This window comes from Mytilus galloprovincialis, chromosome 1 (genome assembly GCF_965363235.1).
Source record: "Mytilus galloprovincialis chromosome 1, xbMytGall1.hap1.1, whole genome shotgun sequence".
Classification (NCBI taxonomy): Eukaryota; Metazoa; Mollusca; class Bivalvia; order Mytilida; family Mytilidae; genus Mytilus; species Mytilus galloprovincialis.
In genome coordinates, this window is record NC_134838.1 from 82,264,817 (window position 1) to 82,287,194 (window position 22,378).

Below are 22,378 nucleotides of genomic sequence, written 5' to 3' on the forward strand. Positions count from 1 at the left end.
GTAAATAATGCAATATAGCATCATATTTTCCCATATTTTTCTAACCACTCGCTTGGCATGGGAACAGAGACAAGTGCCTGTAATTAATACACCTTATCACTATTTGTTCACCATTACTGGACAAAAATGCTGGACATCATATGGGTTTCTGTCAAATTAGCTGTCATAATACAAAATATCTGAGCCACTATGGAAAAGTGATTGTTGTATGACCATGATGACGTTAATAGTTCAAGCGGCACAGATTCTCTGGTCAGCTGGGACCAGCGATAAGGTGTATAGTCCCAGGTCCAACCATTTGTCCTTAAGGCCTCGATGACAAAGCTGAATTAAATATCAAAATTTTTGAGGGGAGGGGGGTTTTCTATTTATGCACACCAAACCATGGCAGTATAATCAGTTTGTTGAATGTGGCCATTGTCTGGCAGAAGCAGAAAGAACATAACACCCAGTTTCCATTGCATTAAAATATAAATTGAGTTCTACATCTAACAGATTTTTGTAGGATCAGATCGTCCAGTTGCAGGCACAGGTATTTGGGGCATGGACCCCCCTTTTTTGGACCTCTCTAAAAAAAAATTGTTTGGTGTTTTTTTATTTATTTTCAATTTTCTACAATGTATAAACATATATCAAGTCTCAACAATCCATTGCTAGTCGATTGCAATAACTTTTTTACTATCCATATGAGCCCCAAGTGAAAAAAGAAGCTCATACGAGCCCCAAGTGAAAAAAGAAGCTTCTTTTTTCACTTGGGGCTCGTATGGATAGTAAAAAAGTTATTGCAATCGATTATTGCAATGGATTGTTGAGACTTGATATATGTTTATACATTGTAAAAAATTGAAAATAAATAAAAAAAACACCAAACAATTTTTTTTTTAGTGAGGTCCAAAAAAGGGGGTCCATGCCCCAAATACCTGTGGTTGCAGATGGTCATGTATATATGCAGATTTGTAGTATTGTACTGTTGCGTAATTTTGGTAAATAATTTACTCATATTTAGTGTTTCTAATTACACAAATCTTTTCCTATCAATTTCAAAATTAACACAATGAAAAATATGTGTGACACATACTCTGGTAAATAGTTGTATGAAAAACTTGACCAATTTTTTATCTTGTATTTCAAAATTTCTTTTCCAGTGTCTGCCATACTTGATCTTCACTGCGTGATATTTTAAGAAACCGGAACTCAGTGATTGATATACAATTTTTTTTTTATGATATAAATAGAATGCAGCTGTCCACTAAACATTGAAATACAATCAAATTATGATATATAGTTTTGTCTAGTCATTTCAATTTCCATCTATTTTCACGGCTTCGTCACTTCTTTAAAAAATATCATTCATAGTTCCGGAATCATTATCCGTCTTTCGTTAGAAATTAGAATCATTTTCAAACTTCCGTTGCCGACCGGTGCAAAGTTTCAACTAAAAAAAGCCAAAGATCCCAAAGTTTTACTACATCAACCGATCTTAGATTGTAACATTATGTTACAAAGCAAAATTTTAGTTGGGAGAAACTACTTGCAGTCATCATGCCTTAAACAGAGAAAGGTTGTCTATCTGGTTATTGAAGTGATATGATACTCAACTAAAGTGTCAAGTTTTAGTTTTAGTTTTATGGAACATGATGAACTTATAACTATTTTGACCCACCATCACTTGACAGACACAATAGTTTGCTATACTAAACCTACTGACACAATACAACCATAAGCCATATTTTTTTTAAGTCCAAGCAAAGTGGAATTTTATCTCCATGAGTCAGCAAGACTAATTCTGTCTACATAGAGAATATGAGATTGTTCTAATACATCTTTATATCACTATTTGGAAATCTGTCCGGCTTTTACCAGAGAAACTGCCCCACTTGAACTATTGACGTCATACAACAACCACTTTTCCATTGTGGCTTCATGAATTTTTTATTATGACACTAAAATTTTATTGAAACCTTTTTGATGTCTACTTATAGCAAATATACAAATGGGATAAAGGTGTATGCTCATACAAACTATTCTTTATAGATTTTCTATTGCCTTTTTAGTTTAATTATACCCCATGCAACGAAGTTGTGGAGGGTATAATGTTTTTGACCCATCCGTCTGTCTGTCAACCAGTCCTGTTTCTTGTCATCGCAACTCCTCTTAAACCACACAACAGAATTTCATGAAACCTTTTTAGATAATAAGGACATACTATGTAGATGTGCATATCGATAGGAAATTACGATTCAATTTGTTTTCTAGGAGTTACGCCCCTTTGAACTTATTTGCTACAATATAATACTGCAACAGTTTTTTTTAGATAATAAGGACATACTATGAAGACGTGTATATCGGCAGGAAAATATGATTCAATTTTTTTTCTAGGAGCTACGCCCCTTTGAACCTATTTGTTACAATATAATACTGCAACAGTTTGTCTTCACAACTCCTCTGAAACCACACAATAGAATTTCATGTAACATTTTTTAGATAATAAGGATAACTATATTGTAGATGTGCATATTGACAAAAAATTAAAATTCAATTTTTTTTTCTAGGAGTTGCGCTCCTTTGAACTTATTTGCTTCAATATACTACTGCAACAGTCAGTCATTGCAACTCCTCTGAAACCACACAACAGAACTTCATGAAACCTTTTTAGATAATTAAGGACAAACTATGTAGATGTGCATATCCACAAGGAATTATGATTCAAATTTTTTTTCTAGGAGTGACACCCCTTTGAACTTATTTGCTTCAATATACCTCTGCAACAGTTTGTCATCGCAACTCCTCTGAAACTACACAACAGAATTTTATGAAACTTAGTAGATAATAAGGACATACTATGTAGATGTGCATAATGACAGGAAATTATGATCCATTTTTTTTTCTTATACAATTTTTTTTTCTTAAAGTTATTTTATTTCTCAAGTGACAATACAGGGTATGTGAGTGAGCTCACCAGGTCCTTTAATTGTTAATAAATAAAATTACTTTGCAATCAACATTAAAAGTAGATATATAAAGATGTGGCATGAGCATGATGAGACAATTCTCCATCCATGTCGCAATTTGTAACAGTAAACCATCCATCATACATGTTTGTCAAAGTACGGTACTCATAATTGATCCATATAGTATTGAATTTTAATTATCCAAAACAACATGTCAGACAGCTTTAGTTGTTTAGTAAACAACTTTGAAAATGATCATGATAAGTTTATACTTGTTATGATAATATTTTTGTAAAAAGAAAAGAATCTGGTTTTTTTCTTCTCAAAATTCTTATGCTTATGATTAATTTTTTAAGTCATGATCAGTGCAAATTGAAGAAGACAAAAAGTGATTTTTTGTACAAATATAAAAGACCTGCATCATTTGTAAAAATGTATTCCAAATAAAATTATGATAACACAGAAGTATAAAATTTCTGCAAAATTAGTCAACCGAAACAAGAAGACAGATTTAAAAGAAAACAAGATGTTTAAGAATTGGGAAATCGAAAGTACAATCAGTACATGTATATGCAACAATAGATTAATACTTTATGAGATTGAATTTTAATGTGGTAGCCCATCAGGCAAAAGGCTGATTCATTTATCACACCTATAGACATAAACTGATTAGTCTGTTTGAATTAATGTGAAGATTGATAAACACATAAGAGCCTTCATTTATAGTTTGTGTCTTATTTCAGAAATTGTGTAAAGATATAGTTAAAAGGATTCCACAGGCAAATCACTACAGGTAAATGTGTAAAACAGTTTGATTTTTTTTTTTCAGATAAAAAATGTACATGTTTTATTTTCTAATCCATTGTTGATTAAAATGATATACATATGCCATTCAAAAAGATGAGTTTTATTATACTCAGAACTATATGAATATCTAACCAAGTCATTTGCATGTCTACTGAGTTAAGACATGTAATATGGGTTAAAGTCATACATGTACATGTATGAAACTTCAAATTAAAAAAAAATGGATGCATATGGTTTTTTTATAACTAAATGGCTAGTTTTTATTATAAAACTTGTGTACATATACATTTTTATGAAGAAAATTCTTTAATTTGTCCAAATTTAAAAAATATTTGTTTGTAAATGTTGACTTCCCAGACAACAATTTGCCAACATGTTTTCAGTGTGTAATTAAAATGTACCTCAACATGTATAAATCCTATAATCACAATTTGCAAGTGCGAAAGGAAAAAAAATAATTTGAAAAGAGAGTCAACAAACTTAAATATAGCTCCTTTAAAGATATAAACTATATATTATTGTACATATTAGTCATGTGCTTACCTGAATATCTATGCTTCTTTGTTAATTGTTTATTATTTTTTACAGTACTTTGTCAGATCCTGACTTTCTTCATGAAAGTATTGTGCCAACAGAACATTTCCAAAAAAGTTTGCCTCGTCTCCCAATTCCACCATTAGAGAAAACATGTGAAAGATATCTTGCAGCACAAGAGGTTATACTTACTCCAGAGGAGCTCCAGAACACAGCAGTTATTACAAATTACTTTAAAAACCATGATGGACAAGGTTGTTTACTAATCAGATATGAAATACTTTGTGTTATTTAATTCATAATTTCTATGACCATGTTCAAGTGAAATTCTGTTCATACATTTTGTCATAAAACATATAAATTTGTGATAATTTTCTCTAATCTTACCATATTCCCAAATTCGTTAGATCATTAGCTAAAATAAGGTATGTCAATGAATTTTTAAGAGAATGAAAATATTTGACTTTGCTGTAATGTAAAGGGTCAGTTGCATATATTTTTCGATAAACATGCTACTGATATGCTTTTACTGAAGTTAAATTGTTTAAGGAGATACCAAAGGAGTAATAAAAGTCAAAATGTAAAACAGACAAGTGATTAAAATACAACACAGTGAACTAAAGCTTTATCTACACTAACCCAGCAAGGGATACTGCAAAAGTATAAGCAGCTTCTCATGCGGTATGGGCTTTGCTCATTGTTGAAGACCGTACGGTGACCTATAGTTGTTAATGTCTGTGTCATTTTGGTCTTTTGTGGATAGTTGTCTCATTGGCAATCATACCACATCTTTTTTATATCTTCTCCACTAGTGGCACCTAATCTGTTGCTCAAGACAATTTAAAATCTGGTGTCAAGTGGCATTCAATGATGTCATAAGCAGTCAAGAAGATAATAGAATTGTGGCTTAGACACTTTGAACTTATCATAACAGTTTTAGTAAAATAAAGTTTTTTTTAATAATTTTGTACTAAAATCAGTCTCTTTAAATTCCAAGGGTACATGGCTTTTGATTTTTAGATGGGTTAGTGTTGATCATTACATCTTTTTTCTATTGTTGCTGTTGATATCTATTCAACATGTTCAACTTTTGTGTTGCCGTCTCTGTATTCTGACTGTTTAGGCATCATACCAAAGTCTATTTCATATTTGTTGAAATCTTACTGCCAGAAGTAATTAAAAGTTTTCTTATGTTTTAGAACTGAACAACATTTTGATTGCTGAAGACAAGAAAAACAAACATACCAGCTATGTGACAGGTAAGGCAAGAAAAAAAAACACAATATAATTTTGGGAAAAATTAATAAATATAGTTTTATCTACTTTTTATGACAGTTGATTTAGGACAAAAAAATATAAAATCACATTTAATGAATGAGTATACAAGTTAAAACAAACACATTTTGTAAGAGAAAAATCAAGTGAAATATTTTGTTATAATTACATTAGATTTATGTTTCATTATTATACATTATTCTGATTGGCTACACTGCAATCTCGCATTATTCCTTATCCAACTTCATTACACGATAAAATTTATCATTCATGATGACACGAGGTCTCACAATAAAGTGCACAGGTAAATTAAATAAAAACGATAAAAATCGTGTTTTCATGATCCTACTTAAAAATGTAATTATAGGTATTGAATGCTTCTTTTTGTAACTTCATCGCTTCATACAAAATGTACTTTGGTCAACACTTTTACACCCTAATGAAGTTACAAAAAAAATGCTTTTCCACTTGACAAAAAAGGAACACAGAAGTTAGATCTGGCAAAAAAATTAGACAAAAAGGAACACAGAAGTTAGATCTGGCAAAAAAATTAGACAAAAAAGGAACACAGAAGTTAGATCTGGCTAAAAAAAAATAGACAAAAAAGGAACACAGAAGTTAGATCTGGCAAAAAAATAGACAAAAAAGGAAAGGAACACAGAAGTTAGATCTGGCAAAAAATTAGACAAAAAAGGAACACAGAAGTTAGATCTGGCAAAAAAAATTAGACAAAAAAGGAACACAGAAGTTAGATCTGGCAAAAAAAATAGACAAAAAAGGAAAGGAACACAGAAGTTAGATCTGGCAAAAAATTAGACAAAAAAGGAACACAGAAGTTAGATCTGGCAAAAAAATTAGACAAAAAGGAACACAGAAGTTAGATCTGGCAAAAAAATTAGACAAAAAAGGAACACAGAAGTTAGATCTGGCAAAAAAAATTAGACAAAAAAGGAACACAGAAGTTAGATCTGGCAAAAAAAATTAGACAAAAAAGGAACACAGAAGTTAGATCTGGCAAAAAAAATAGACAAAAAAGGAAAGGAACACAGAAGTTAGATCTGGCAAAAAAAAATAGACAAAAAAGGAACGCAGAAGTTAGATCTGGCAAAAAAAAAAATTATCTTGTATGTCTTTCCTTTATAAAGAATTTTATATTTCTTAGAAAGAGTAATCAGTATTTAAAAATACTCTGAATTCTTTAATTTGAAATCTTAATATTTATTGTTTTTCTTTTTTCTGTTTTGTTGACTAGAGGCATGGTTTGATATGTATCTGAAAGCCAGAGAATCAGTAGTGCTGAACTATAATCCATTTATAGTGTTCCATAATGATCCTAAACCAGAATATCAGAATCAGGTAAAAATATCATATATAATGTATTTTATTTTTTTCCATGGATGTTTTGCATCAACTTGGAGCAGATGGTATGATGAAAAAGAAATAATTTCATTGGGTTTAATGATAGAGAGAAAAAGTACAAATGTAGTTCTATAAAAAAAAATCATATTTTGTATGATTTTCATAGAGACAACAATGTCGAGGATCTGAACAACCTCAAAAGGTTACATTGAAGCATACAACAATAATTTAAACACATGCTGTAAAGTAAGCTATAAAACTATAAAATGTAAGTTTATATATTTTTTTTTTAAATATTATATTTTTATGGCAGTTTTATAAAAAAAAAATCCAAAGCTGTTTGTTAGCAATTATTTTACTTAAATATGGCCATTTGCGAATAATAACATTTACATTACTAATTTAACTACACCAGATACACATTTTGACAATAAAGTCTGATCTGACCAATAGGACAAATAAAAGATCATAAAATTAAACAACACTACCAAACATGACTGTAGTTACCACATTGAACAATGCTGTGAATTTTGCATATAAAATTAACATTTGAATTTTAGCTGCTTAGAGCCACAAACATGTTAGTGTCATCCATGAAATATCTGAAGACATATAGATCAAAAGTTTTAGAACCAGAAGTTTTCCATCTGAATCCTGGTAAAAGTGATAATTTGAAATTTAGAAATTTTGTAAGGTATGGCATTCTTATATTTGTAAGGAAAGTCTTTCAGGGGGAATATGGATCATACATTGTTTTTATCCTAATAGTATATATAATGCCTTACACATTGATTAAACAAATTATTTGAATTGGTCACAGTTAGATTATTAAGCACTATTATGATGCAATGCAGATATATGATAGATAATTAAGAATATGAATTGCTGTACATGAAATATTTATACCCCTAATTACATTCCAAAGTGATAATACAAAAGGGATGATTTAGTTAGGGTTGTAGGAAGAAAGGCTTGAAATAATTTATTATATCTTGCATATTAAAACAGGTAAAAATGGAATAAACCAAATATTTAACAAAACATTTTTAACAAAACAACAGTCCACACCAACCATCAATACTAGACTCCCAGAGAAAAACAACAACAAACAACACATAATCTAGATATCTTGACTTGGTTCAGGAACAGAATGTGGTTGGATTTAACCAATTTCAAGTGTGTAACCCCCTTCTTTTCTAATATCTTGATCATACATGGTAAAAATAAAACACAAACATATTGCTCAGTGAAAATCATCAACAACACTCCCAACAGGTTTTCTGAAGTCAACAGTAGTCAGGTTACATTTTTTCAATTGGCAGAGGGAGAAAAATCTGAATAAAACAAGGTAACTGTAGTAGATACTAAAAATCTTCTTTAAAGATGATAGGTATAGATGATCTATTACCTTCAATGAAATATGTGTAATTTAAATTAAAATGTTGAAATCAAATAGGAAAAAACATCTGACATCACAGTCCATGATCAGAACTCAGTTTGTTATTTCATTTTCTTTGTAGAAGGTTACCCGAGTTAATATCCTGGTATGGCGCTTACTGGTACAAAGCATTTCCCTTAGATATGAGTCAATATTTTAGATTATTCAACTCTACACGAATACCAAAGTAAGAATAAAAAACTCACTGTAATTGATAGTGTAAACAATATTTTATTTTGAAAATAATAAGGTAAACATTACAATATGACAGTGTTGTTATGATGGGATTGAAAAGGAGTGAATTTTCACTTTGACAAATTCAATCCTCTCTTAGAATTCTTGAAAGAGAACAACCTAAAACAACATCAAAGATTGATCCAACTTGAAAGTCAAGTCTTGTTATTCAACTCATGGGTCTGGTGATTGCTTGGACAATCACATTTGTACTATGAACCAAATCAATAGATTTATTTTCTACAGACAGTAACATAAGAAAAAAATTGTAAAGGTTCCACGGAACCCAGTGTCGTGTCTACTTTATGAATCTAACAAAACATTTTAAGAACTTTAACTGCAGACTGTATGTGATGTTAACTGTAAGAAAAACTAAGTCCATATAAAATTAATATACGGAAAAACAGGAAATATATATTTACAAAGATTACTTCTAGATACTAGCTTTTGACCATAAACAAGCTTTGATGGAAATCCATGATAGTTTAAGAAAGTTATTAAAATTTTGAAAACTTGAACCACAAAGTGAATGTAACGTTAACTGGCAGAAAGACTAAATCCATTTGTAAAATATGAAAAAAAATCCTTTTTTTTTTTTTTTACAACATTTACTTCTGGATACCATCTTTTGAGCATAAACAATGAGTTAATCAATGTCTGACAGTCTGTGCCAATCTGTTTTTGGGTTTGTCTGACTGAAAAAGAAATTTGAACTTTTCTATTTTGTATGCAACTTATAAATCTTAAAAGTTCTATCTGATTTTTTGTCTTGACATTTTGTTGGTCAAACAGAGTTCGAAATACACTGGTCTTCTTTTGTGAACCAACAAGTACTGTGATTTGTGAATCACAGTGTCAAATACAGTTCTTGACAGTCTAGTTAGTTATTGAGAAAAACCCTTTCTTTTTGTTATAATTAGCCAAGATTGAATAATGATTACTAGTGAAAGTTATGATATATTCTTGTACATTACAGACACCATTTGTTCTGAGGTAGAAATTGACTGCTAATAGATCATCACCACTACGCTAGCTGCTTAAGTTCTTACTCCTGTCATGTGCTCAAATTGTTATGTGCACTGAGTCAATTTATGTTTGTAGGAGTTTTTCATTTACTTTCTAATTTTGAAGATTCAAAAATGAGATAATATAATTGGATTTGACAGATTTTTTCTATAGAAACACATTTCTAGGGAAAAAAAATCAGCTTGATATGAAGTTAGATTAAGAATTTTTAGTATGATGTTATTTGAAGATGTAATTATACATGTTATAATTTTAGTGCTATTTTGTGTAATTTGTAGACATGGTAAAGATGAACTATTTACAGATGAATCAGCTAAGCATATTCTTGTGATGAGGAATGGAAATTATTATATCTTTGATGTTTTTGATAGAGATGGTAAGATACAAAACCATTATTAGGTCTTAATATAATAATAAAAGTTGATTTAGAACAGCTACGGCGGAGTGGGGAAATATGATGGATTCTTTTCCTGTGTGGGTATAGATATGCTATATTTAGGTCTTCATATAATAATAAATGTTCATTTAGAACACCTATGGCAGAGTGTGGAAATTTGATGGATTCTTTTCGTTTGTGAGTACGGATATGCTATATTAAGAATACTATTTGCTTTAAACAGTCTGGTTTGATATGAAAGACATGATATTAGATATTAAGGGATATATTCCTCCAGGGTATTTTTAAATCTTCTAAATGAAAGAGAAATTTGAGTACAGTTTCGTGAGGTTGATTTTAAACTATCATTTATTGATGATTAGAATTTAAAAAAAAACTAAAACAGATTTTAGTGATGCATTGTGTTATATGACATTTGAGATTTCAAGAATTTTTCTTTACACAAGGTCAGCTTTACTGTTGAAACAAAACACTGCAATATTTGAACGAAACTTTTGCTTTTCGATTTTGAAAAGCAAATATTTGACAAAAATTTTGGTGTTTTCTTGTTTTATTTTCTGTGATGTTGAAACTCAAACCACAATCATATTGCCAGAAAAAGATGAATCCAAATGTTGAACTCTACAAGAAAAAAATTATAATGGCTTACAATAGTTAGAAGCTTTTTATCCATTCTTGTTGTATAATTTTAGAAGGTTTTATTGTCGATAAAGTAACTTTGTTTTGAAAAAAAAACAAAAAACTGTAGTGAGCCATGGGGAACAAAACTGAACATTATATACTACTACACTTATTGGATCATTACATTTGATTAAATTTCTTTCTTGCAGGAATGGTTTTAGCACCTGATGTAATGATGGCCCATTTGGATTATATTCTAAAAGACAGTCGACCAGCTCCTGAATATCCTGTTGGAGTTCTGACTTCTGAAAATCGTGATACATGGGCTACAATTAGACAACAACTCTTAAATTCAGGTATTTATGTGTATTTTGTCAACAATTGTTGAACAATGCCATGACAAAAATTAGGCAACAACTTATAGCTTCTTGTATGGATTGTTATTTGATTATTTGATTTAAGTTTTTGGATTTTCCCACATTAGATTTTGATTCAGAATACATTTTTTTTTAAATATCTTGTATGCATTAAAAATTGCCAGAATTATGCAACATTTTTGCAATTCAAAACACCTTTTTGTCCTTAAGCACAACATGACACAAATTGTTTCATCAGTCAGTGATCGATGTCATACTTAATAGGATTGATTGTCATCATGCATAGTTTTTTAACATAATTTTCATATTAATGATTATTTTTAAGTAAAATATCATTCATTGTTAAAGTAATTCAAATTAATGTTTCATCGTGAATATATGTTGGTAGCCAAATTTTTTGCAGTCTTCACACTTAAAACTATTATGTTAAGCTGCAGTGAACATTTTGCTATGGTGTAGTAAAGTTGTTTAAAGTAGGTAAAATAACAACAGAAAAAATACCTTTAAGCAATTTTGTATTCCATTTTAACCAAGGATCACAATTCACGAAGTTGTGATGTCATTTTCATTTTTTTCCTTTTTTTTCAGGCAATGAGAATACCCTACAGCTGATAGACAGTGCAGCTTTTGTGTTGACATTAGATGATTGTGCTCCTACAGATCCTAATGATATCACTAAAAACTTTTTACATGGTGATGGAAAAAACAGGTGCTCTTATGAGGGTCTGAATGGGGGGGTCTGTTATTCTGTAAACATTTAATTTTCACCCCTTTTTTCTCTAATCTTCAAAAAATAAGTCTATTCTTTAAAAGTGATTTTTTACGCATAAAAAAAGAGTAAAAAACATTCTTTCAAATGAATGAGAACGGTAATTTCCAAACAACAGCAAGGCTTTCATTTGTTTCTCAACAATGACGTATTGATGTGTATTGTACTCCATGGTTAAAGTGCTAGTTCCTTGAAGTAACAAGTCAAAGTTCTCATCAGTTCTTTACAGTGATTTTGACTACATATATGAAGATGTGGTCTAATTGTCAATGAGACAACTGTTCAAAGAGACCAAATGACACAGAAATTAACGACTATAGGTCACTATACGGCATTCAACAATGAGCAAAAGCCAACCGCATAGTCAGCTATAAACAGGGGCGGATTCAGGTTTTTTGAAAGAGGGGCCGTAGTTTGTAAAGATAGCCGAGCGGACTAAAAACATAAAATAAGTGAAATATGCATTTTTTAAACGGTTCCTGGCGTGGGGCATGCAAATTTTGTAGTTGCTGGTAAGGTGTAAGGGTTGGACATTTTTAAATGCTGCATCTTCCTATCAATTTATATCATTAAATGATAGTTTGGATCCAAGAGCTATGTACTGATACATTTAATGTGTGATTTGTCAGTAAAACATAGGCATGGAAAATTCTCGCACGTTTGTTGTAAGTTAAGTTAGAATAACCTCATAGGGTTCTTGTTGTTAACAAGATATACGCTGGGCTATTCGATTGAATTTGAAATACAACCGACACGAGTTAAAAAAGACAAACAAGAAATTTTTATCCAAATGTTTGGTTGATATGTTTCACTCAACAACATTAAGGGAAGTAAAGGGTTCCAAATCAATAAAAGACTAAGAATGAGTGTGAAATGACAACGAATTTATGAATGCCCACCGACAAATGAAGACATAAAGGCCACACCCAGCAGGCAGGTTGCAGTCTGGTCTTGAAAAAAGTATTCCATATATCAGTTCGGCGAAACAGACATTCTGGTCAGACATGAAAACCCCTGTTACCAAAAAAAATGCCTGCTTTTAATCATCATGTTTATTTAATGCTAAATAATTCTGTTGGGAATTTTCGTTTCTAATAGCAAAAAAGTGGACAAGATTGTTCAAAGTTTTGCGTCTAGAATTTTTGTTTAAGGCAAAAATCAGAGTTAATTTTTTTTCTCTCAAAATATATCTTAGACTGTCTCCTCAAATCAAATGGTTCGTACTTACGAATTTAAATCTATATAGAGCTTATACTGACTGGGGATCATTATTCAGCTATATTATTTTAAAATAGGCTGGGGCGTTTGTGGTTAAACATGTTTCCGTAGTTAGATACTATTGTTGTGGAACTTTTTTTTCATGAGAGTGCTATAGAGCATTACTTTTTGTTAAGTGGAATAGTGAAATAGAAGTCAATATGTTCTTGCTAAATCCTGTGTCGCTTTGAAGGTGTCATGATTGTCATCCTCAGCCTACGCAATGTGTTACTGTAATTTGAATTTCAAAATGACTGAGAGACGTTTTATTCGACGCACTGCAGGTCAACTCCACCATATCGAATCACATGACTTTGATAATCAGTAAATTCCAGCGAAAAATATAAGTCAAGAATTGTCGTATAAAAATTAAATAGTAGTACACGGGAAATGGCAAAGTTCACCATGTTCACGAAGTCTAGTCTGATTAATCATTTAAAAAAAACAAAGTCCGAGCAAATGGGGGGGCTGGTGGCGGATCCAGAAATTTTCATAAGTGAGGGCCCACTGACTGACCTAAGAGGGGGCCCGCTCCAGTCACGCTTCAGTGATTCCCTATATAAGCAACCAAATTTTTTCCCAAAAAGGGGGGGCCCGGGCCCCCTGCCCCCCCTAAATCCGCCTCTGGCCACTGAATTGAAAGTCCGAGTAGAAGTATCGGAAACCAGTTCACATTGACTGAATCCTATAGTCTGTTATCACGAAACCAAAAAAAGGTTTACCAAGTTTGTTCACTTTTATCATATTTTTACAATGATAATTTTGATAATTTTCTTTAAATTTTAAGAAGGGAAAATTCTGTTAACAGTTAATTTTTAGCGTTTTCTTTTATTAATCATTCAATATTCATTATATTTTTAGACCACACATTTCTCTAATCTTTATTTTTTTCCCCCATTATTCTCTAATCTTCATTTTTTAAGGGCATTATTCTCTAATCATTTAACCCCATCCAAACCCTCTCTTATACTACAAATGCACACCTTTCTTCACTTTTATTTTACATTTGTTATTTTAATGAATACTTACCTAGTAGTACCATTAACAGTGATAGGGTCATGAAGGGAGAAGTTAAAATTTTAAACTGATGTTATAAAAACACACACAAAAAAGAAAAATAACAGCATACCTTACAATATATCACAAATCCAATAAAATGATGAAAAGGAAACAGATGGTAACATATATTTCATTGATGAATACCAACATTTTTCTTATGGCACAAATGCCACTCATTAGAGAAACTAAGACTAGATAAAATCACTACTAAATGCTTTGTTTTGCAAAAGGCCATGTTTTGAATGCAATAAAGAAAAACAATAAAGTCCTTGAAGTATCTTTCTTTTTGACAAGGAATGTATAGCTTGTGTAAATCTTAAGTATTCATTTGATTATACATGTATCAACAGAAAAATTATTCCATTGTACTAGACCATATTTCTATTGCAATAAAGAAACAGAGTAAAATACTTGAAATATATCTGTCTTTTTTTAAAAAGGAAACTATATTTTGTGTAAATCTTGAATATTCATTTGATAATATTATCACAAAAATCATTCCATTGCACAAGACCATATTTTCAATGAGATAAAGAAACAGAGTGGAGTACTTGAAATACCAAGTGAAAGTGTTGGTTGTGTAAGCTTTGAAATTTCATTTGATTATATCAACAAAAGCATTCCATTGCAAAAGACAATATTTTCAATTTCAATAGGTAATAGAAAGAACTGTAAATGCAGAAATCATTGTGTGCTTTATTTTAGGGATTGTTAAACAAACATCTATGAACTGGAGTTTAATTATTGTGATTGAAAAAAAATGCTGCATACAAAAAAAAGTTATCAAAAGTTTTATTTTTGTGACTTCTATTTCATAGCAATTTTTACAATAATAATAACTTCACAAAATATTTGAAATTCTTATGTTTATAGTACTCTATTTCTTTTTCTTTTTTTTCAGATGGTTTGACAAGAGTTTTTCCTTGATATTTGATAAGGAAGGTGTTGCTTGTGTGAACTTTGAACATTCATGGGGAGATGGTGTGGCTGTAGTCCGTTATATTAATGAGATATACAAAGATTCAACAGAGAATCCTAAAGTACACCCTGACACTAAGCCAGCAACTGTTGATTCTTCTCAAATTGTACAGTGCTTAGGTAAAACAACATTAATGTGAATTGATAAAAAAAAAAGATGTGCATGTGTTGCTTGTATTGTAGTGTGGCTTGTATTGTAGTGTGTTATTATAAAAAAAAAAAGATAATAATAATATTGTGAATTTCTTAACCTTGACCTTAAATCTTAAACTATATGTTTTTGATAATAAGAAAAACATAGGCCAAACCTAATGTTTACAGGTTTAGAAAAAAGATGGTAATTAATTTGTTTTCCTCCAGTTTAAGATACTTAGTCTGTTAGTTGTTTTTAGCTCACCTGCCCAAAGGGCACCACTTGGCGTCCTTTGTCTGTCGTCTTGTCTGTAGTTAACTTTTACAAAATTCTTCTACTGAAACTACTTAGTCAATTTAACCAAACTTGGCCACTATCAACTTTGGGGTATCTAGTTTAAAAAATGACCCGTCCAACCAACAAGATGGCCACCATGTCTAAAAATAGAACCATGGGGGTAAAATGTAGATTTTGGCTTGTATCTTTGAAACCAAAGCATTTAGAGCAAATCTGTCAATGGGTAAAATTGTTCATCAGGTCAACATCTATCTGCCATGAAATTTTCAGACGAATCAGACACCCCATTGTTAGGTTGCTGCCCCAAAATTGTCAATTGACCTTTTCAGGAGTTGTTGCCCTTTAAAGTCAATTTTTAACATTTTTTAGTAAATTTTTGTAATCTTTTACAAAGATCTTCTCAACTTTATCTACTGGGCCAAATAGAATAAAACTAAGCCACACTTTTCAGTAGGGTATCTTGATTGAAAAATGTATCTGATGACCCTGCCATCCAACCAACATGGCTTGCTATATAGATGGGAAAATTGTTAAAAAACAAAATTTCAAATGGTCACAACTTGAACACTAATTTAAATAATGATAAGGTGTCTTCAGTAATTATTGTAAGATTACACTGGGATGACCTGCTTTTAATTTAACTACTGGGATGACCTGCTTTTAATTTAACTACTGGGCCAAATTAAACCAAACATGGTCTCAATCAATTATGGGGTATCTAATACTATTTATTAGGATTTAACCTTATTTTACATAATTTCCAAAACCACCTGCATCAGGTGAGCGACACAGGCTCTTGAGAGCCTTTAGTTTTTAATTTTATTTGCCTAAAGCATAAAATTTAATATAACTTAAAATTGATACTGGATGTTTCATACAATTCACCATAATATTGTTCTGTTATTTTCTCTATAGATTTCACACTAGATAATAATGTAAAAGAAGCTATAAAAACAGCCAAGATCAATTTTGATAAACATGTGGGTGCTTTAGATCAACATCACTTGGAGTATTTTAAAATAACAAAGAAGACAGCTAAAGAATTCCGCATGAGTCCTGATGCTCTGATGCAGTTAGCTATACAGGTATTTTAACTGTGGATTCATTTATTTTAGTGGGTACCAATTTTCGTAGATTGAGGAAAACTTGCATATTCGCAGATATTTGATTTCCTGGTATAAAAAGTCAGCATTTAATCACAGCAAATTTGCAATTTGTTGAAATTTAACGAATCCACAGTATTTTATTGAAAAATATGTTATGATCATAATTATCAACCGACAATGAAAGATAGAATTGATTGAATTACTTTACCAGTTTCATGAGCAATTTATTAGTTAATTCCCTATGTTCCTTTAATTCCATATTAAAAAGATACTAGTTTCACAGAATACTGCTTGAGTGGTGGATATAGATTCTATCTTGACATTTTGTAGGTTTTGAGCTTTTTTCAATGTTAAAGACCTTTTTTCAACTGTCCTTATGATGAACAGCAATAAAAAGCACTGTTTCTTTAATATTTTAGATAATTTGTAGTAACTCGTTGGATTATTATCTGATTTGAATCAACAACTCACCATTTATTTTTCCACTAGCTAAACAGAAACTTTATTTACCAATTAATTTTATGGAGACTAGTTTTTAAGAGAGTTGGTTTAGGTTATTTTTCTGAAGAATATTGTGTAAAACCTGATTCTTTCATGCCATTATCTACAGATATTTCGAATCTCATCCTGTCAAAATTGCCTGTGTGAGATATTTCCATGTGCTTGGTTCATTGTCCATCTGGTGTAACGTTGTAATTTTTTCCGGTATTGTTGTTTTTATGTTTGATATTTAAAATTTGTCCCTATACATTAGACAAGCAAACAAAATATTTGAATATGTAGCTATTATCATAAAAGACATATTTTCTTAATTGGCATACTACAATTAATATGGTTAATTTGTAGCTATAAATATAACATGTTCTTTTCAGATGGCCTACTACAAGTAGTATGGTAAATTTGTGCCTAAAAATATCACATGTTCTTTTCATATGGGCTACTACAAACAATAGGTAAATTTGTAGCTATAAATATAACAAGTTCTTTTCAGATGGCCTACTACAAGTAGTATGGTAAATTTGTAGCTATAAATATAACATGTTTTTTTCAGATGGCTTCTACAAACAATATGGTTAATTTGTGCCTATAGATATACATGTTCTTTTGCAGATGGCCTACTATAAACAGTATGGTAAATTTGTTGCTACGTATGAATCTTGCAGTACAGCAGCATTTAAACATGGCCGAACTGAAACAATGAGGCCTGCCACAATGTACACTAAACAAGCTGTTGAGATGATATGTAAACAAAATATCACAGCAAGTCAATTAGAATTAGGAAAAGCATTAATGAATTGTTCTGATCTTCATAACAAGCTAACCAAGGATGCAGCTATGGGTAATAATACATAGTATTTTTAATTGAATTTTGTTTGAATTACATAAGTTATCGGTATATATTTGTAACAGTAGAAATGTTCTTAAAAGTAAAACTAAGCCATTGTTTAATTGAGTTTTAGATTCATTGAAGGTAATATAATTTTTCAATGAGGGTGAAATTTTAATAGAAAAGGTGTTGTGGAGAATGTTTAAGTGGGCTTCCTGTGGGTCTCTCCATGAACAGGATCATGAACTGTGATTCAAAATGATTATAGTAGGTATCTGGAATTAGGCAATAAGAATGGCAATGTGAATCTCCACAGGGATGCTTATAACTGTTCCGGACAAGATCTTTGGCCTCTCCTTTCAAAACCTTTATCTTCTAAATTGTGTGGGGTGGATAATTGCAACAATTACATGGCCCTTTTTGTTTTTCATTATTTATGTTCTTGCCAAATAGGTTTAGTTTTTCTTGCCATGTACTTACATTTCTAACTAAGTTTTTTATGTTTTGAGAAGGATTGCCATCCACATATATTTCCATGTTTGTATAATCTTCTTGTCATCTTCTTGATTAACATTCTAACATGTAGGTTTAATTTTTTTCTGTTGTAGGTAATGGCTTTGATCGACATCTGTTTGCTTTAAGAAACCTAGCTGAAAAAAATGGCACAAAAACAGAAATGTTTTCAGATCCAAATTACGCAAAGATCAACCATATTATCCTGTCAACTTCTACTGTAGGTAGTCCTGCTATCAATATAGGAGGCTTTGCTCCTGTTGTTAGGGATGGCTATGGAGTAGGTGAGTAAATATTGTGGAATTTTATTATCCATTTTCATTAAATGGAATTAACTCAATATTAGTTATTACACCTGGATAAGATATCAAACTTTCATGTGAAACCCCCTGTTTGCTATCATTAAGAGCCAATAAATAACAGTTCCTATCTTCTTAACTTGCATTTAATATTGCCTTTAGTTTTATACTGTTCTTGGCGTGTTAAAATTATCTTGTAACTTCAAATTGAGTATAAAGCTCGAACATTGAAATAATGAATAATCAACTTTTATTTTACAGCAAAATGCTTTAAGAGTAGACTAGTCAGACAGACAACCAATCTATCTGTCTGTACAACTAGACTAAGCTAAAAAAGAGGGTAGTATACACAAGTAACTTTACCTCATAATGACTTCACTGTTCAGCTAGCAAGCTAGCTAGTCAAAGATATAACCTTTACCTTCACACTTGATGCATTTTGCTGTAATGTAAAAAAAATAATGAGATGTGGTACAGTTGCCAATGAGATAACCAGAGACTAATGACATTGATATAAGCAACTAAAGGTCACCATACTAACAACATAGTTAGCTTAAAGGAACCTAGCTGAAAAAGTTCAAATAAAACAGAAATGATTTCAGATCCATCCTACAAAAAAAGAACAACCTGTTTAGGTCTTTTAAGCACAGTTGAGCTTTTGCAAACTCATAGTTTACTTTGAAATGAAAACAACTGATAACAAAATTGAATATGGAATATGCTGTAAATAGCAGAAAGCACATAGGAGATATAGGAGATTTCATTTGTATATAATAAGTTGTGGTAGCAGTGGTAGAACATTTATTATGCTGAAATAATTTCTCTTTCCTCACTGAAATCTGTTCAAAATAATGGGCCAGTTTGGTCGTTTGAACCTTGATTAATTTTCTGATGTTTTAACATTTCAGGTTATTCAATAGAAGATAACAGAATAGGATACAATGTCACTAGTTATCCTCCTGACACAAATGTCCAAGACTTTATAGAATGTCTTAGTGAAAGTTTAGATGACATCTATGAAATATTCCATGGAAGAATACCTAGACAATCATCATAATGATAGTGAAGATGATAGGATCAATTTATTTCTTTAAGAAAAATCCTTTATATTCAGCATATGAAGGGACCATATTTTTTATCTGTTTGTCATTGATACAGAGATAAGCTATTTATTGTAAACATATTTATTTAATATATGCAGTTATTTCTTTTCCTCACTTTAGGGGTTTCATTCAAAATATGATGAATTGAAGATCAAACTTTGAACAAGTATTTGTTATTGTGTAATCATTCAGAGTTATATTATAATGTTATTTAGCAATCATTGCATATTTAAGTGAGTACAATCTAATGAACACAGCTTTATAAACTGGGAGGAACCTGCCCTCATTTAAAATATTAAAGAAAGGTGTTCAAAGTAAAGAAAATTACTAAAATTTCTATGGTTGACTAAGATTTAAGTGTTTTATGCCTGCTACGCGTACAAATAATGAACAAATCTTTTTTCCTCCTTTAATATGTTTATCTGACAGTATATTTTGCTTAAAAAATTTATGATTAAAAGTTTTGGTAACCAACCCCTTACAAAGTAAACTCAACTTTTCATAGAACTGGACAAGTGAATTAAATTCAATTACCTTGGTACAAAGAACTTACAACATTTTTAATATTTATATTAAGGATGAATCATCCAAGAATATGTTTAATAGACCATATTGTAGAGGAAATAGCAATGTCAATTAATCAGGATATGTATTGTTAAGCTGAGTCAATATTAAAGTAGACACCATTTCCTTATTAAAGAACTACCTATATTTGTTTCAAATTTTAACTCTTTTTTTTTTTAACTATACTCCACTGAATAAACCAGACTAAAAGACTGGATAATCTTATCTTATGGACCATTAGGTGCTTTTAAACAAAATGTTGTTGTACAATTTATTTTACAAGGATTATCTTTCATTATCTGGAAGCCTTGAATATTATTATGCAGTTACTTTGACTTAATATTTTGTCAGGTTATCGCAGTTCAGTGAATGAAATCATGTTTCATAATTTTAGATTAGGAAGGTATTTCAACAGGCACAAATGTTATTAAGGACGTGTTACTTAACAAACTAACCATTTTGAAAGTCATAAGTAACCAAATTTGATAAACTCAAAAAAAAACAAAAAAAAATGCCAACTCTTTCAAGTTTTATCAGAAAATATCCACTAATGGGATTTCAAAGGCATTTAAACTAATGAAGCAGGCGGTATGCATAGAAATATTGTTATGTTATACTGACAGGGAGATAGGTGTTAAGCATGGTTGTAAACTACTACCAGGGATATGTTCAATATTTAATGGGCTTTCCTTAGGTCTCTTACATTAATACATAAACATGCTCTAGTCATTGATTTTGTTTTGCCATAAATTTTGCTCACTGATTTCCTGAAAGATAAGTTAGATTAAAATGATTCAATTGCATTTTTAAGTGCAAAAAACAACAACAACAAAAAACTCATACCTCCATTTTAGTGAACTTTTGCCACCTCAATTATTTTTTAGGGGATAAATAATTTTAACCTTTTTCTAACTTGCTCCTTTAACTGCCTCCTTCAAATTCTAACATTTGAACATATATTGTGTATTGCCTATAAGGTATTTGAAATGTATTAGATATGGAAAATGTGTATTGTTAAACAGAATGTGTTATTTTTTTTCTTTACCTTTTAGATATGAATTAAATTTATATTTATATACACCATAATAATTTAATGTTTTACTCATCTATTTAAAAGTTTAGCAGACACAGCATCATTATTTGTTTTACTCAACTGCATGGAAAATCTGTGATACAGGTCACAGATGACCACAGATTTATTCCATTTGTTGGAGTGACAACTCTGTCCTTTGATCCTCAAATCTCCTCATTTATGACATCATCAGGTTTGTTTTATCACCAGATATTGATGTAAAATTAAGGAATAACAGTACTGTAGTTGAAGAGTTGCCACCGTCAATTTTAGATTTGACGGTCGCAAATGCAGTTTTACTGGCAATGCGTAGCGGAGACAGTAAAACGGAGATTTGCGACCGTCAAATCAAAATTGACGGTGTCAACTCTTCAACTACAGTACTGTTATTCCGATTCTAATGCATTACAAAAAGGCAAAAATGTGATAAAACTTGAATAAATGTCTAAATTTGTCAAATCTGCGAAACTTCATGAATGATTTTGGCACAAAGACGTCATGGCTAAACGTGACGTCATACAAATGAAAACTTACAAACTGGAGGTTATTACGTTACCTGTACGCTTCAAATTCGGATAAAATTACATTAAAACGGCGAATTCAAGGTAGGTTTTGTTTTATTTTCAATTATATAATAGTAATCGAACATTTGTTGATTCAACAATTCAAAATGGCGGGTCCCTCCTTAGTTACGCCTGGTCAACTGTGGATTTGACGGCAACTTTTAGCCAATGAAAAAAATTGTTACATCCAAATTGCATTAGAATGAGAGGTATGACGTGTGGCACTGGTGTAATAATAACTTGATTTTCTTTGGGTTGATCAGCTTCATCCCAGATTATTGAAAAGGGTCAGAGTTGTTAATTATTACTTTTCTGTGTT

The 22,378-nt window shown here is 30.9% G+C and overlaps 2 protein-coding genes across 4 annotated transcripts in view; one reads left to right on the top strand and one right to left on the bottom strand.

The window, feature by feature from the left end:
- The window catches only part of LOC143041851 (muskelin-like), a 38,728-nt gene extending 37,403 nt beyond the window's left edge, over window positions 1-1,325 (bottom strand). Inside the window, exon 1 of one of the 3 annotated variants that reach the window (XM_076213969.1) lies at window positions 1,079-1,325. In XM_076213969.1, coding sequence (XP_076070084.1) covers window positions 1,079-1,155 — 77 coding nt within the window. In that variant the 5' untranslated portion in view covers window positions 1,156-1,325. The remainder of the gene's footprint in view (window positions 1-1,078) is intronic. The other 2 variants (XM_076213959.1, XM_076213977.1) reach the window with 2 other exon arrangements.
- LOC143041865 (carnitine O-palmitoyltransferase 2, mitochondrial-like) lies at window positions 1,324-21,507 on the top strand. Its single transcript, XM_076213991.1, has 15 exons — window positions 1,324-1,561; window positions 3,695-3,744; window positions 4,347-4,546; window positions 5,492-5,551; window positions 6,820-6,923; window positions 7,487-7,620; window positions 8,447-8,551; window positions 9,903-10,000; window positions 10,852-10,998; window positions 11,608-11,728; window positions 15,006-15,202; window positions 16,428-16,597; window positions 17,729-17,957; window positions 18,554-18,742; window positions 19,666-21,507. The coding sequence occupies exons 1-15, from the start codon at window positions 1,496-1,498 to the stop codon at window positions 19,812-19,814; spliced, it is 2,019 nt and encodes a 672-aa protein (XP_076070106.1). The 5' UTR covers window positions 1,324-1,495; the 3' UTR covers window positions 19,815-21,507.
- Window positions 21,508-22,378: the final 871 nt, after the last annotated feature.

What these genes read in the sequence shown, in the direction of transcription:
- LOC143041865 (XM_076213991.1), top strand. Translation starts at nt 1,496, where the DNA reads ATGTTACAAAGCAAAATTTTAGTTGGGAGAAACTACTTGCAGTCATCA. An exon ending in AAATTTAGAAATTTTGTAAG is followed by an intron (nt 7,621 to 8,446) that starts GTATGGCATTCT and finishes TTTTCTTTGTAG; the next exon opens with AAGGTTACCCGAGTTAATAT. An exon ending in TAGGGATGGCTATGGAGTAG is followed by an intron (nt 18,743 to 19,665) that starts GTGAGTAAATAT and finishes TTAACATTTCAG; the next exon opens with GTTATTCAATAGAAGATAAC.